The sequence below is a fragment of the Melanotaenia boesemani genome, chromosome 7 (genome assembly GCF_017639745.1).
Source record: "Melanotaenia boesemani isolate fMelBoe1 chromosome 7, fMelBoe1.pri, whole genome shotgun sequence".
NCBI lineage: Eukaryota > Metazoa > Chordata > Actinopteri > Atheriniformes > Melanotaeniidae > Melanotaenia > Melanotaenia boesemani.
Window position 1 is genome coordinate 631,941 of NC_055688.1, and position 16,750 is coordinate 648,690.

The following is a 16,750-nucleotide window of genomic DNA, read 5'->3' on the forward strand; positions in this document are numbered from 1 at the left end:
TCAGAATGAGTTAGAAAGATTTGTCCAGCTCTTTGGCTCAACCAAGTACTGAAGAAGCTGCTGCACTTACGCCCAAGATGATGTTGCTTGATGAAATCATGTTTGTATTTAAACAAAATGACTTACAAAAACTACAAAAAACTTTGAAAAAAAAAAATTATATTATATTATATGCACTGCCTCTAGCACTACATGACAGCACCTGGGTCCAACTGGACTCCAGCAGTCTGACTACAACTTAATGATGACGTCCATCTTGTTTGTATTCTTGCTTGTGTTCTTACTCTCAGATGTAAGTCGCTTTGGATAAAAGCGTCTGCTAAATGACTGTAGAATAGAATAGAATAGAATAGAATAAGGTTATATTATGATTGTGCTGTGTGTGAACCATGGTCATATTAGAGCAGAAGTACTTTAGTACATGACCATTAATAATATTTCGTGGTTGGGTAGGGTTGTTGGGTGAGACGGTGGATAGGTGGAGCTGTTGGGTGGGTAGAAGGACGGGTGGGGTTTTGGGCAGATGGGTGGGTGGATGCAGGGACTGGTAGTAATCGGGTGGGTGGAGAGTGGTCTGAGGGGGCTGGAAAGGGACGGTGCCCTTATGAGAAATGTACAATAACCATGTAATGCTATACAAGGAAAGTCTCTCCTTAGCAAAATCTGCTTACTACTCTGGTGTAATTCAGTCCAATCAACACAACTCCAGAACTCTCTTCTCTCCTCACCAATATTACAAAGCCGCCTGACTCGCTTCCCCACCACATGCAATCCACTGACTTCTGTAACTCACTCATGTCTTTCTTTGTCTGGACTTCACCGCCTCCTACCCATCCCCCCTAACCACATTCTCCAGTTTTATTCTCCCCTCCATCCAAGCCATCTCTGAATTTATCCTCAAATCCAAACCCTCTACTTGACAGCTCGATCCAGTCCTTACAGCTTTTGTCAAAAACTACTCCTCACGTGCTCCCCTCATCACCAACATCATTTACTCCTCCCTAATCTCTAGAACTCTCCCTCTTGCACTCAAAACCACTACAGTCACACCTCTCCTGAAAAAACCTGGCTTGGACCCCACTAATTTCAATAACCGTCCGATTTCCAATTTACCCTTCATCTCCAAAATCCTAGAGAAGTCTGTTGCTTCTCAACTTCATAACCATCTTATCACCAACAATATTTATGAGCAGTTTCAATCCGGTTTCCATGACCTTCACAGTACTTAAACAGCACTCCTCAAAATCTCCAACGACCTTCTCATAGCTTCAGATTCAGGTTTACTATCCATTCTCCTCCTTCTTGACCTCACCGCAGCATTCAACACCATCTCTCACAGCATTCTCCTTGACAGACTATCATCCATCGGCATCACTCAAGCCCTCCTCGCCTGGTTCACTTCTTACCTTTCTGGCTGCACACCCATGAATCAAACTTTTTCCTGTCTCTGCTGGTGTGCCCCAGGGCTCAGTCCTGGGATCCTTCCTTTTCATTAAATACATTCTTCTGCTTGGTTTCATCTTTCACAGACACAATATTAATTTTCATGGCTACGCGGGCAACACCCAGCTCTACCTCTCTACCAAACCATCCTCTTCACTTCCACCAACCTCCCTCACCACCTGTCTACAAGAAATTCATTCTTGGTTTTCATCCAACTTCCTCAAACTCAACAGTTCTAAAACAGAAGTCCTCCTGGTAGCACACCCTCTCCAAATCCAACAGTTTTCCCATTTCCATAAACAACTCACCTGTCCTTCCCTAACCCCCCCGAGGGGAAAGAGTCTGGGTGTCGTCCACAACAGCACTCTTTCCTTTCCCTCCCACATTAACAGTATCACCCGGTCTGCATATTTTTATTTGAGAAACATTTCTCGTCTCTGTCCCTCTCTCACCCCCCACACCACTGCCATCCTCGTTCTGATTGACAACTGCAACTCTCTTCTCTTTGGTCTCCCCAATAAATCCCTCCAGAAACTGCATCACCCCCATTCTACAATAACTTCACTGGCTCCCCAAAACACAAAGCATTAACTTCAAAACTTTCCTCATTACATTCAAAGCACCCCACAATCTGGCCCCTCCATATCTATCTGATCTCCTGCACATTGCCACTCCGGTCCCTTAACCATAGCCGTACCGTAGACTGTCTTCCTCCTGATATCCGTACCATAGACTGTACCGTAGACTCTCTTCCCCCTGATATCCGTACCGTAGACTGTCTTCCCCCTGACATCCGTACCGTAGACTGTCTTCCTCCTGATATCCATACTGTAGACTCTTCTTTCCCCTGATATCCGTACCGTAGACTGTACCGTAGACTCTCTTCCCCCTGATATCCGTACCGTAGACTGTCTTCCTCCTGACATCCGTACCATAGACTGTCTTCCTCCTGATATCCATACCGTAGACTGTCTTCTTCCTGATATCCATACTGTAGACTCTTCTTTCCCCTGATATCCGTACCGTAGACTCTTCTTTCCCCTGATATCCGTACCGTAGACTGTCTTCCCCCTGATATCCGTACCGTAGACTGTCTTCCCCCTGATATCCGTACCGTAGACTCTTCTTTCCCCTGATATCCGTAGCGTAGACTGTCTTCCCCCTGATATCCGTACCGTAGACTGTCTTCCCCCTGATATCAGTACCGTAGACTCTTCTTTCCCGATATCCGTACCGTAGACTGTCTTCCCCCTGATATCAGTACCGTAGACTCTTCTTTTCCCTGATATCCATACCGTAGACTGTCTTCCCCCTGATATCCGTACCGTAGACTCTCTTTCCCCTGATATCCGTACCATAGACTCTCTTTCCCCTGATATCCGTCTTCCACTCTTCAAATCACAACTCAAAACACATTTGTTCAGACAGTTCTATGTCATCTAGTCACACACGCACCATCTTTATGTCCTCTGTTCTGTTTAAATTTTGTTTTGTATTTATTGTTTTTACCATTTTAATGTTTTGTACTTATTGTTTTTAACCATTTTTATGTTCATTTGTCCAGTGTCCTTGGGTGTTTTAAAAGGCGCTGTTAAATAAAATGTATTATTATACGATATATGGCGTGGGAGTGGCTACGGGATGCACAGGTGATCACTAGATGTATGTTTGAGAAGGTGAATGTATGTATATATGATTGTTTATAAGGTTATACATGTGTACGTTATTACGCTGATGGGCCCTAGCTGTGGTCACTTTGGGCTCTGGCTGCCTCCTTCTGTCTCGATTCTGGTCTCTGTGGTGGCTCCTGGTGGCCCGGGGCCCTCTCAGTCTGCCTCTGATCCTTGGAGGGGGTGGGGTTGCAGTTTGCGTTTCATGGTTTTAAGTTTTTCTTCTCCCAGGGGCCCCTATAGATGGTCTGCTGGTCTCTAGAAGTCTTTGGGATGGCTCCTGCTTCTTTCTAGGTGCAACAGCTGTTTAGTTTCTCTGTTTAGCTTTGATTGCTGTTGTTCTGGATTGTTTTCTACCTTTTGTTTTGTTCTCCCTTTTCTTTCTTTCCTCTTCCTATTTCTCCTCTATCCACCGTTTTCCTTCTGTTTCTCCAGTCCAGCAGTTAGAAACAAAAATATATTTTAAAATAATAATGAAGAACAACATTTAAGAATCAAGGGGATCCCCAGATCCAGAAGCTCCTCCTGGCAGAGTGAATTAGTTCAGCTTAACACGGCAGCCAGACCATCATCCTGCTGCCGCCATGCTGGACAGGTTAAAAAAAATAAATTTTCTTGAGTGTGCAAAAACCAGCAACATGGTCACTAAAGGCTGCACCCAAAACCTGCCTGTTAACTTTCCACAGCCTGATACTAAAATTAAGTCAAGAAGAGACTATTTACAGACAACCCAGTAGGTGAATTATTGATTAAAAAGATTCTTTCAGGCTACTACAAGGCAGAAAAAGATTTGTCTTGAAATCGCCCATAATGATGCATTCCCTCTAAAAAAGACTGCTTCAAGGAGCTCATAAAAGCTAACTTGTTTAGGTGGACAGTAACCGACCCCCTGCCTCTAAATCATCTAGGTGGAGATCGGTGCAGACTAAACGCTATGTCAAACACTCCTTCACCGTGTGCTGCGATCAGTAGTCGTAATAACCAGGAAGCCAGTCCAGCCAAGTCTCTGATACAACCATTAGCCTTAGACAAGGACGCGAGGAGCCCACCTCATCTAGTCTGGGGAGGACACTCCTTGCTTTGACGTGTTAAAATGCAGTCCTTTCTGGTTTAAAACTCCATCTGAATCACAGACACTTCCAGCCTTACAGTCCTCATAACAACTCCGTAATTCATTTGTGTTTTCAAAAACATCTGTGTAACACATTTCTTTCAGGCAGCACCGGTTACAAACCAAAGGAATATCTGATTCCTTCCTTCCAGCCCCATCATGGAACTTATGGGCAATATTGCGTGATTTTTGTGTTTCGCAAATGCATAATCAGAGCACCCCTCACAAAAATTCAAATGCAATCCAGAAATACTTAAAAACACAACACAGGCTGCCAGCGCTACCAGTGCTCCAAGCACACCTGGTGCACCTGGCGCCGTCTTCCTTAGTAAAAATGGTAAATACAGGTTGGGATTTAGCCATTTATTTGTTGAATGGGCATTTTATGCATTTGTGATTAGAATGAAAAAAGTAATTTATAAAGTAATTTCAGGTTTGATCTCACTTTGATGCTTTTCAGTGAAAATGCAAACAGGGAATAGCTGATGACCACAGAGGGAACACCTGCATAAATAACACCCCAAGAACAAGAAAACACTCCATTCAGCCACTGAAGAAAAGAACCATCATACAGTAGCTTAAAGATAGATAATTGTTGTATTAGTTTTTCTTTAAAGTACATGCAGATTAACGTATGTGAGGTAGGAACAGCTTTCTTCCCAGCCTCTGTTTGGGGAGGAACCAGCTAAACTCACTGCTTAGCTTCAGGAGCTGGAGATCCCAGCAGGAGGCAGCTGCTGCTCATGTGTCTCGCTACTGCAGATTAACTGCTTCTTATGGCCAATAAGATTTATGGAAATTCCAGTGTAATTTTTTTACATACTATTGAGGCTAAAGTGGAATGAGCCGGGATTGCTGATGAAACCTAAATATCTTCTTGGCACTAATGAGGTCTTATTGATTTCCTTTTGGTCTGTTGCACTTTTTGTTTCTCTACAAATTCCACAAGGTCTGCACCGCTGCCGGCACATCATCTAGGAACAAGAATGCTATTTATCCCCAAAGGGAAATTCAAGTGAGTCTGTTAACTCATCTGTTTAACAAAGAGTTTGTGAGGTCTGATGACTGTGGGTATAAAAGATCTTCCGTATTGTTCTTGTAGGGCTGTAACTACAGGTTATTTTGATGGCCGACTCCTCAAACCATCAGTCCACAACCCAAAGATCTTCACGTAACTGTCATAGACTAGAGAAACCAGAAAATATTCATATATAAAAGGCTGGAATCAGAGAAGTTACGCATTTTCTTAAAAACAAACACTGTACAAATATGGAAACAGTTGGCGAGTAACTCGATGGTCGGTTAGACAAAGATCAATCATTGCAGCTCTGTTGTAGAAACTGTTCTTGTAAAAGTTGCACTGTATATAGTTTTATCATAAAAGACAACAGTACGTACAGTTCTGTCTTCAGGATTGTTTATTTTTTTCATCTGGCAAAATGTAGAAGGAAATGAATCGTGTGGTGAGGTAGGAGCCTGGATACTGCTGGCGGGTTCTGACCACGCCGCAGGACGGACCACCATCCTGGAGCCGTGGCCCAGGTCTCCCACGCCCTGATGCCTCCTCTGCCTGGGAAAACATGGAAGATTGAACATTACAGTTAGTTGTGTAAGTCAGTGTGTCCTGACACTGCAGACTACTGAGATTTTGTGCTGTGATCATCCATCTGATCAGATTTAAACTTTTGATGTTTATCACTTTGAGCGACTGCACTGCTGATATCAAGCAGTGGTTAGCCAACCTTCCTCCTACTCCTAAATGAGGACAAAACTCAATGTATTGTATTTGATGAGCCAGTATCAAATAGATTTGCCACCTTGCCTTTAACAGTCTGTCAGGAATTTAGGAGTGATTTTTAGCTCCATGACGTTTGACAAAAAAATAATGTTGTCAAGACAAGCTTTTTTCAGATACGTCTTCTGACAAAAGTCAAAATGTTTCTGAACCATCATGACTTTGAAAAAGCCATCCATACTCTAATTAGCTCAAGATTAGGTAATGCTCTGTAAGTTAGTGTCTTCCAGCCTTCAGCTGGTGCAGAATGCAGCTGCCTGGCGTTTAACTGGCACCAAGAGAAGGGAGCACATCACTCCTCTCCTTTACGCCGTCCAGTTCATTTTATAACTGATTTTAAACTTTTAATGTTCATTTTTTAGAGCTAACTTCCTCAGCCTCCTCAGGAAGTCCAGCCACTGCTGAGCTCTCTTCACCAGCTGTGTGGTGGTGAGTGTCCAGGTGAGGTCCTCGCTGGTGTGGACCCGGATATTTACACCTGCTCACCCTCACAGGGGTTCCTACAGCTTTTTACAAGTTAAATTTAAGACTTTTTAAGACCTTTTTAGGACCCCTTGGAACAGAATTTAATGCCTATCTCATGGCCACATTGGCCAAAATGAATGATTCTTAGAATTTAAGAAAACATATATTTACATGAGCAGTGATTATTACAATGACCTGTGTGTGTGTGAAGTGCAATGCTTCACTTAGACTGGTTGAAAAATGTGTTTAGCACTTTACAACACAAAATAATTCAAAGAGCTTTTTATCAGTGCAGCACAACCAGCAGAATTCTGGCAGGACAAGCAGCAGCAGCTGATAATTTACTGGAATAACGGACTTGACTGACTTAAAAGTTAAAAGTTGTAGTTAAAAACTACACAGCGTTTTATTTATAGTCTCAGTGTAGAGGTTTATACCGACTTCTTTTATTAAAACAAAGCAGTCTGAAGTAATTCAGCTGCTCTTTGTATCGCTCTGGGAGTTTGGCCATGATGCGACCGCACACAGACCAGTGCACACAAAGGTGAGCAGACGTCCGCCAGCGCCGCATAACTCATCTACCACCTGAACGCCACACACAGGTGAGCAGACGTCCGCCAGCACCGCATACGTCATCTACCACCTGAACGCCACATACAGGTGAGCAGACGTCCGCCAGCGCCGCGTACGTCATCTACCACCTGAACGCCACATACAGGTTTTTACTCTACCAGGAGGTGAAACATCGAGTAACAACCAGAGTTTTTCTCTCGCTGTGTGTTACGTTGATAAAAGACGTGCACGTCACGGGCGTGCGCACAGCTGAATCTGCCATCAGTTTCATTTCTACGTCGTATTACGACTTAAAATGGATTCACTGTTCTTTACAGGCTTGTTTACGTCACCATGTTTTCTGAGATCTGAACTTTAAGAATATGTGGTGACAGAATAAAACAGTGGTGCGTCCTATCACACCAGTATCGTCCGCAAATTCAGGACAGTGTTGTCCTTCTGGGAGGCCACACAGTCATGGGTGAACAGGGTGTAGAGGATGGGACTGAGGACACACCCTTGTGGTGTACCAGTGTTAGTGATGATGCTGGCTGAGTCCTCTTCCTGATCCTGACAGACTGAGGCCTGTCAGTCAGAAAGTCCTGGAGCCAGTCCAAGAGGATAGGGTGTAGTCCCATGGAAAACAGTTTGTGGTTGAGCATGTGGGTGACATGGATCCCCCTCCCATTGGCTCACCGCCTTCAGGAGGGGTTATAGAGGTCAGTTGCAGTGTGAGCTGGGTAGCAACTGAAAGCAGGGACCCTGGCGGTCTGATCCTCGGCTGCAGAAGCTAGCTCTAGGGACGTGGAATGTCACCTCTCTGGCGGGGAAGGAGCCTGAGCTGGTGCGCGGGGTTGAGCGGTTCCGGCTAGATATAGTTGGACTCACCTCGACACATGGCTTGGGCTCTGGAACCACTGTCCTTGAGAGGGGCTGGATCCTCTTCCATTCTGGAGTTGCTCCCGGGGAGAGGCGGCGAGCAGGTGTGGGCATGCTCATTGCCCCCCAACTTGGCGCCTGTATGTTGGGGTTTACCCTGGTGGACGAAAGGGTAACCTCCCTTCGCCTCCGGGTGGGGGGACGGGTCCTGACTGTTTGTGCTTATGCACAAAACAGCAGTTCAGCGTACCCACCCTTTTTGGAGTCCTTGGAGGCGTGATTGGGAGGAATGGCCCCCCTGATCTAAATCCAGCGTGTTTCGTTGTTAGACTTCTGTGCTCGTCATGGGCTGTCCATAACGAACACCTTGTTCAGACATTAGAGTGTCCACATGTGCACTTGGCACCAGGACACTTTAGGCCGCAGTTTGATGATAGACTTTGTAGTCGTGTCGTTGGACTTGCGGCCGCATGTTCTGGACACTCGGGTGAAGAGAGGGGCGGAGCTGTCAACTGATCACCACCTGGTGGTGAGTTGGCTCAGATGGTGGGGAAGGATGCCGGTCAGGCCTGGCAGACCCAAGCGTGTTGTGAGGGTCTGCTGGGAACGTCTGGCAGAGTCCCCTGTCAGACAGAGTTTCAACTCCCATCTCCGGCAGAGCTTCAACCCTGTCCCGGGTGAAGTGGGGGGTACAGAGTCCGAATTGGCTGTGTTGCCGGCAGTAAATCAGAATCGTTTCCGATGAGGGTTGGAATCCGCCAAGGTTGCCCTTTGTCACAGATTCTGTTTATAACCTTTATGGACAGAATTTCTAGGTGCAGTCGAGGTTCTGAGGGGATCCGGTTTGGTGGCCTCAGGATTGGGTCTCTACTCTTTGTGGATGATGTGGTTCTGTTGGCTTCAGCTGATCTTCAGCTCTCACTAGAGCGATTCGCAGCCGAGTGTGGAGCAGCTGGGATGAGAATCAGCACCTCCAAATCCGAGACCATGGTCCTTAGCCGGAAAAGGGTGGAGTGCTCTCTCCGGGTCAGTAATGAGGTCCTGCCCCAAGTGGAGGAGTTCACATATCTCGGGGTCTTGTTCACGAGTGATGTGGACTCTGCATCGGTCTGTTGTGGTGAAGAAGGAGCTGAGCCAAAAGGCAAAGCTCTCGATTTACCGGTCGATCTACGTTCCCACCTTCACCTATGGTCACGAGCTGTGGATAGTGACCAAAAGAACAAGATCGCAAATACAAGCAGCCGAAATGAGTTTTCTCCGCAGGGTGGCTGGGCTCTCCCTTAGAGATAGGGTGAGAAGCTCGGTGATGCAGGAGGGGTTCAGAGTAGAGTCGCTGCTCCTCCACATCGAGAGGAGCCAGATGAGGTGGCTCGGGCATCTGGTTAGGATGCCTCCTGGACGCCTCCCTGGTGAGGTGTTCCGGGCACGTCCCATCGGAAAGAGGCCCCGGGGAAGACCCAGGACACGCTGGATGGACTACATCTCTCGGCTGACCTGGGAACGCCTCGGGATCCCTCCGGATTAGCTGGTGAATGTGGCCGGGGAGAGGGAAGTCTGGGTTTCCCTGCTTAGGCAGCTGCCCCTGCAACCCGACTCGGGATAAGAGGCAGAAAATGGATGGATGGATGGGTGAGTTTGTTGTCTTAAAGCAGGAAGGAACATTTCTCTGGTTGAGGGAGAGGTTGAATATGGTGGTGAGAATGTCTGTCAACTCGGTGGAACATGCTCTGAGGGCTCGTCCAGGGATGCTGTCTGGTCCTGCCCCATTGTGGGAGTTGATCCTCCTCAGAGCTTTGTTTACCTGGGCTGGTGAGACAACTGGTGAGGGGGGAGGGGGTGTTGCTGTCCAGAGCCTTCTCTCTGTGTTGGGGTGGAGGTCTCAGAGCGGGTTTAGAACATGTTGAGGTCATCAGACAGACTGTCTGTGGTGCTGGAGCTGCTCCTGTAGTCTGTGATGTGCTGCAGACCTGCCACATGCTGCACTCAGCAGTGGAGTCGAAGCCGTCCAGGTTCTCTCTGTCCTGCCTCTCGGCTGCTCCAATGGCCTTCCTCAGTCCGAATGTTGCAGCTTTGTTCTCGGTCTTATTGCCAGGTGTAAATGCAGTGGAACGAGCACGCAGCATATGATGTACCTGGCTGTTTATCCAGGGCTTCTAGTTGGGGAACTTCCGGACTTGTATGGTAGGCACGATGTTATCCACACAAGTGCTGATGTATCCAGTCCCATAGTCACAGAGTCCTGTACACTGACAAAAGAGTCCTTCAGAGTGGCCTGCAGCTTTAAAACACCTCCCAGTCTGTAGTAGCAAAACAGTCCTGCAGTGTGTCCTCGGTCTCAGGTGTCCAGAGCTTTACCTGATCATATATGGTAGGCTATATTTCCTTTAAATATGGTTATATTATGCTATGTTAACCTGTTTGTAGAGAAGGCTTAACTCTGTCAGTGGCAGGTCAATTATGCCATCTGACCTTCGACCTGCCCACACCGAGCAGCTGCAGCTGATTTTCTCTATGCATCAACTTGATGACAAACTTGCTTGACAAACATATTTTGTCATTTGCCCTGATGAAGGCCCTGTTGGCTGGAACGCGTAGGCATGTATATTTTTTAATTAGATTAGCCATGGTTGAATAAAGGCTTTTTATTTACTATTCTTGAGTGCCTCAGTTATCTCTTTAGAGGTATCAATACTATTGTAAATAAGTAGAGTATAGCATCATATAACCTTCCTTGGGTATTTCCCAGCAGTAAATATTCTCAACCACAGGGGACTTAGTAATGCATTTACCACAAGAACACGTGGCAGGGAGGGGGCAACCATTGTGATTCTACAGCCCTACGAGTTTTTTCTTCATTTGATATGTTAAGTTATAAGTTATGGTAACTATGACAACCCTTCAAAAAGGCACAGCTGGATGTTTGGAGCATGTCCAAAATCAGTTATTAGCAGATTTAAAGGCCTGACAAGACTTCACAAAAACATGATTACCTTTCTGATGCATCTGCTGGCAGACGACCACGTCCATGTGCCCCTTCGTCTTCCTCCTCCTCCTCAGCTGACATCTGGCCTCAGGGCCTGTATGGCTGGATAGCTCCAACATTACCCCTCATTTTTGTTATACCGAGAATGTGGAGTTGGGGGGGCTGCAAGCTACTAGGAAGAGCTAGCTCTCTGCAACGGCGGTGGGGGGGTGAGGGGTTCTTCGGTGCCAACGGAGGTGGGCACAGAGCAGCATTGTCTCTGCCCACAACTCAAAGGTGAATTGTTAATGAGCTGCTGGCGCTCTGCAGAAGCAGAGTCCTGGAAAGTGGCAAGTTCCAGCTAAAAACCCCAAATCACAGTTTAAAGACCACTGAGAACGCCTTAGAAGAGCTAAACGGAGGACTGGAGCGGGACTACAAGTACCGATTCTCTGAGCCAGCGTGAAGTAAAACAAGCGCACCAGAAGAAGGCAGGGGCGGTTTGCTCGGTCAGCATTTATCTGGTGTTCTACTGACTGGAGGACGTTTGACAGACAGCTTGTTCAGCAACCCGAGCTGAAGCGCAGCAGATTCGAACCAGCGAGCCAAAACCTGAGAAGAGGAGCAGCGTTTGAAAGAAGACGAAGAGACTTTTCCACTGTGAGAGCAGCGTTTGAGAGAGCAATTGTGATGTCTTTAAGCATGAAAACCAGAAACTTGCTCTCAGATCAAACAGTTACGCTCTAGATTAAGGAGACACACCCCCATACGGAGGAAGACCTCCATGCTGGAGAGGATGAAGGTCCACACAGAATGTGGACAGTTTCACCGCGAGCCTGTGCTGAGTAACTATCAGAGGACAGTAAGTCTCCACAGGACTGCCTGCGAGCAGCTAGAACAACAGCTGTCAGACAGAAAGAAAACTTCCGGTAAGATAAAGCCAATTAAAAACCGCCAACATGGTGCACAAGGGAAGTCCCCAGGTCTGCTGTGTGTGTGTGTGTCCTACCCTTGTCCAGAGTTGGGGTTCTTGTGAGCATAAGGTGGTCCTCTGATGTGGTTCCACATCTGCCTGAAGTCATGATCAGAGTGAAGCACTGAAACACAAACACACGGTTGGAACGTCGTCCCACTGACACAAAAAAACAGATAATGGCTTCCAAGGACCAGACCTACAGGACCAGGTCTGGCCCTCAGGTGGGACTTAAATAAGGATTCATTCATTCCTTCCCGGTCGGTGTACGTTCAGGCAGTTCGTTTTTCCTTTAAATCAAAAAATGAAAAAATTGAAAAACCACTCCTTTTTTCGTTTTTTTTTTTTTTTTTTAATTTTTTTTTATTGTGGAAAGTGACAGACAGGCAAACAGTGACAGACAGGCATAACATCATTACAAATTTGTAAAATATTTCTGCCAGCATTCCCCCCCCAAAAAAGAGAGTAAATGTTTTAGTCTTGAAAAAAAAAAAAAAAAAAAAAAACCCCCCAATAGAACCACTCCCAGATATACAAAATGGTTTAAAGAATTAAGCAAAAACAAGAATAAAGTTCTAAAGGGCATCTATGGATGAAGGCTGGTGAACCAGTTGGGCCGTTGTCATGGCAACCTGTGTATGGATACTGTCCAGCATTTGTCCAAGACAGATTAGTTAACCAAAATTACTACTTTAACCAAATCCATAGTTGGTCAATATGTGATATGTTGAAAGGAGTTTGCAAACTGATAACTAGGAAATGTTGAGATTCCAGAATGTGAGGGGGTCTCAGGCAGGGTTTTAAATTTGCTTAAATATTTAAAAATTGGGCCCCAGACAGTGAAAAATTTATCTTTAGATCCTCTGAGTGAGTATTTTATTTTCTCTAACTGTATGTGCTGCATCAGATCTGAAATCCACATGGATGCTTTTGGAGCATTTTTTGATTTCCATTGCATCAAAATTCTTCTCCTTGCAATTAATGTTACAAAAGCAAATATGTCTCTGTGGCTTTTCTTAATTGGGGGATGGTTTTGGCCTATAATACCAAAAATGGCCGCCACCGCATCACAATGGAAGTTAACGTTGAGTGCCTCTGAAAATATTCTGAAGACAATAGACCAATAATTCACCAAGGCAGGGCACGACCAGAACATGTGGGTTAAATTGGCTGGACTTTTTTGACATCGGTCACAATTCGGATCTAAGTTGGGATATATCCTTGCGAGCCTTGCTTTTGAGAAATGGACTCTATGCAAAACTTTAAACTGTATTATATTCAGTTTAGCACAAGACGTGCTGATGTTGACTCTTTGTAAGGCGGCATTCCACATATCCTCATCTATTTCATATCCGAGCTCCTCCTCCCAACCTGTTTTTATTTTCACAAGACTAGTATTATCAAGAGCTGATATATGGCTCTTTAACTTGGACACAAGTCTTTTCGAGTTGACCGCCAGTTCTAGCACCTCGTCTAGCATCGACATTGGAGGCATGTTTGGAAAGTTTGGGTTGTGCTGATGAAGGAAATGACAAACTTGAAGGTACCGAAAAAAGCTGGACTGAGAAAGAGCAAATTTACGTGAAAGGTCAGTGAAGCTTGCAAATACACCATGAAAGTACATATCCTTAAACCTAATAATCCCTTGGTTTTGCCAGAGAGTAAATGCAGGGTCCACCTGAGCTGGGGGAAAGAGGTGATTATTACGTATAGGGCTAATGTTAAGTAATTGTTTAAATCCATAAGCCTGCCTGAATTGAAACCATATTTTTAAAGTGTTTACAACAACTGGATTATGCGTAACATACTGTGAGAAAGAACAAGGCAGGTTAGAACCTACCAAGGCCGCAAGTGTTGTTGATTTACATGAAGACGCCTCAAGGCGAATCCAATTAGAACCTGGTGCCTGCAGCCAAAACATAGTTCTTTGAATATTAACAGCCCAATAATAGTGGCGTAAGTTTGGGAGTCCCAAGCCTCCCTGATGTTTAGGTCTCTGTAATAGCTCTAAGCGCAGTCTGGGGCTCCTACCACTCCAGATGAATGAGGTAAAGGTTCTTTCTACTAATTTGAAGAAGGATTTGGGGATATAGAGGGGGATACACTGAAACAAATAAAGAAATTTCGGAAGTATAGTCATTGTAATACAGTTTACTTTGCCTGCAAGGGACAAGTTGAGTGTTCTCCAGTTCCTAAGATCTATTTTAGTCTTATTAAGTAGGGGAAGGAAGTTTGCATGATATAGACTTTCCATATTTCTTGTGATACTAATACCTAAGTATTTGAAACCATTTCTAGACATCTGGAATGGCAGGGCATTGTCAGGTAACTGAAGAGCTAAGTCATTAACAGGGTAGCACTGACTTTTACCTAAATTTAGTTTATATCCAGAAATAGTCCCGAATGTTTGTAGAACATCTAAAATATGGGGTATACATAAAATGGGGTCAGAAACGTACAATAACAGGTCATCTGCATATAACGATACTTTAAGCTCTTCTCCTCCCCTATTAATTCCTTTAAGTAGGGCTGATGATTTGAGAATGATGGATAAAGGTTCTATAGCCAATATAAATAAAAGAGGACTGATTGGGCAACCCTGACGGGTTCCTCTGGACAGTTGGAAATACTGAGACCGCCTCCCATTTGTAATCACTGAGGCCATGGGGGAAGTGTACAAGAGCCTGATCCATGAGGTAAAATTTGGACCAAAACCAAACGTTTTTAGGCACTTAAATAAATATCCCCACTCAATCCTATCAAAGGCTTTTTCTGCGTCCAGCGAGATGACCACTTCAGGCACCACGCCGGACGCAGGGGAGTGAATAGCATTCAGAAGACAACGTATATTGGCAAATGGCTGACGTCCAGATACAAATCCAGTCTGATCAGTTGAAATCACATCATGCATCGCTGGGTCCAGACGGCAGGCTAGAATTTTGGCTAAAATCTTTACATCACAATTTAGCAAGGAGATAGGGCGGTATGAGCCACATTCAGTATTATCTTTACCAGGTTTCAGTAGAAGGAAGATCGCAGCCTCAGTCAGCGTTCTTGGAAGTGAACTTCGGGAAAAAGAGTCATTGAACATGTCCAGTAGAATTTTGGACAGCTGGTTGGAAAATCTTTTAAAGAACTCCATGGGGTAGCCATCAGGGCCAGGTGCCTTACCACTCTGCATTGCTGATATGGCATCGACAACCTCCTTCAGTTGCAGTGGACGTTCAGTCTCAGTCCTGTGATTGTCAGTGATAGATGGAGCAACAAAACCACTAAAAAGATGTTCCAGGTCGCTATTATCATTTTTTGTTTCTGATTTATAAAGGTTTGAGTAAAATGATGAGAATGTTTCATTTATTTCATCTGGGTCAATTGTTAGATTGCCATTCAATGACCTAATTTGGGGAATCTGTTGACCGGCTGTGTGACGCTTAAGTTGGTGTGCGAGGAGACGGCCTGCCCTGTCTCCATGCTCATAAAGATGACCTCGCGAATTCAGCAGTAAACGTTCTGTCTTAGCAGTAGATAACAAATTATATTTAGTCTGAAGGTCCAGCTTTTTTTTATAAAGTTCAGGAGAGGGAGCATTTGCATATAAGGTATCTATTTCACTTATTGATTTAATAAGCTGATCTTGTTCAAGTTTCTGCAATTTATTAAGTCTAGCAGTGTATGAGATAATTTCCCCTCTGATCACGACTTTCAGTGTTTCCCAAAGCAGTGATGGGGAAACATCTTTTTTATTAAATTCTACACATTCACTAATTTTTTTGGAAAGGAAGTCACAAAAGTCCTTATCAGCTAGTAATGTTCTGTCCAATTTCCAGGGGGGGTGTATTTTGTTGTTTAAGGAAGGCACAAGATCTAGAAGTACAGGAGAATGATCTGATTCTATTATAGTTGAATACTCAACATTTGATACCAAGTGAAGGAGAGATCTATCAATAAAAAAATAATCTATTCTACTATATGAATGGTGTACTGGGGAGAAAAAAGAAAAGGACTGGCCTTGTGGATATAGAGTACGCCACGGATCGATACCCCCTATTTGTTCCATAAATGCCGACAGCGATCGAGCCATTCTTGATGTTTTGGTAGAATTAGGATTTGACTGATCCCGTATCGGATCAATTACACAGTTTAAATCACCTCCAAAGATTAGCTTATGGGAGTTTAAGTCCGGTATTAACGATGTTATTTTCTTCATGAATGAATCATCATCCCAGTTAGGGGCGTATACATTAACCAAAACCACTGGGTCATTGTAGAGAAGCCCAGAGACCATAATGAAGCGACCGTCAGGGTCTGAAACAATGGCGTTAGCACTGAATTGGACTTTTTTATGTACCAATATGGCAGAACCGCGCGTCTTAGAATTTAAATTTGAATGAAAAACCTGACCAACCCAAGCTCTTCTGAGTCTGATCTGATCTTTAACTTGCAAATGGGTTTCTTGAAGGAATGCAATTTCACATTTCAAGGATTTGAGGTGATTAAAAATTCGTGCTCTCTTTACAGGACCGTTTAGCCCCCTCACATTCCAGCTAATAAATCTCACGTTGGCTTTCCTTTCACCCGTTCTTTGGTCCATACTTTGTGGAAAAATGTAGTGATAGGAGTAACATAGGACCTGGTATGTTTGCCGTTATGACAGTGGCCTTTTTGTAAAGTCGTTTTGTAAAGTGCAGAAATCCACGGGAGTACCCACCCAAAACCTTGTTCTAAAACCCAAGCACAAACTGTGCTAAAAACAAAATGCCTATACTTGAACCTCGAACTGTAACAAGCTGCAGGCTTAACACCGTTCACAAGAACTTCTAGCGAAACTTCTTCCATACTGATCTAACCAAGAGGGCTCCCAGAAATGTGCTGAATGACCCTCTATACAAAAGGGATATGT

General features: G+C 44.7%; 1 protein-coding gene across 1 annotated transcript in view; it reads right to left on the reverse strand.

Annotated features, from left to right (window-relative positions):
* The window catches only part of LOC121643693 (magnesium transporter protein 1-like), a 77,195-nt gene that overhangs the window by 36,961 nt on the left and 23,484 nt on the right, over positions 1 to 16,750 (reverse strand). The window contains exon 6 of the mRNA XM_041991251.1: positions 11,887 to 11,974. Within this exon, the coding sequence (XP_041847185.1) occupies positions 11,887 to 11,974 (88 nt within the window). The remainder of the gene's footprint in view (positions 1 to 11,886; positions 11,975 to 16,750) is intronic.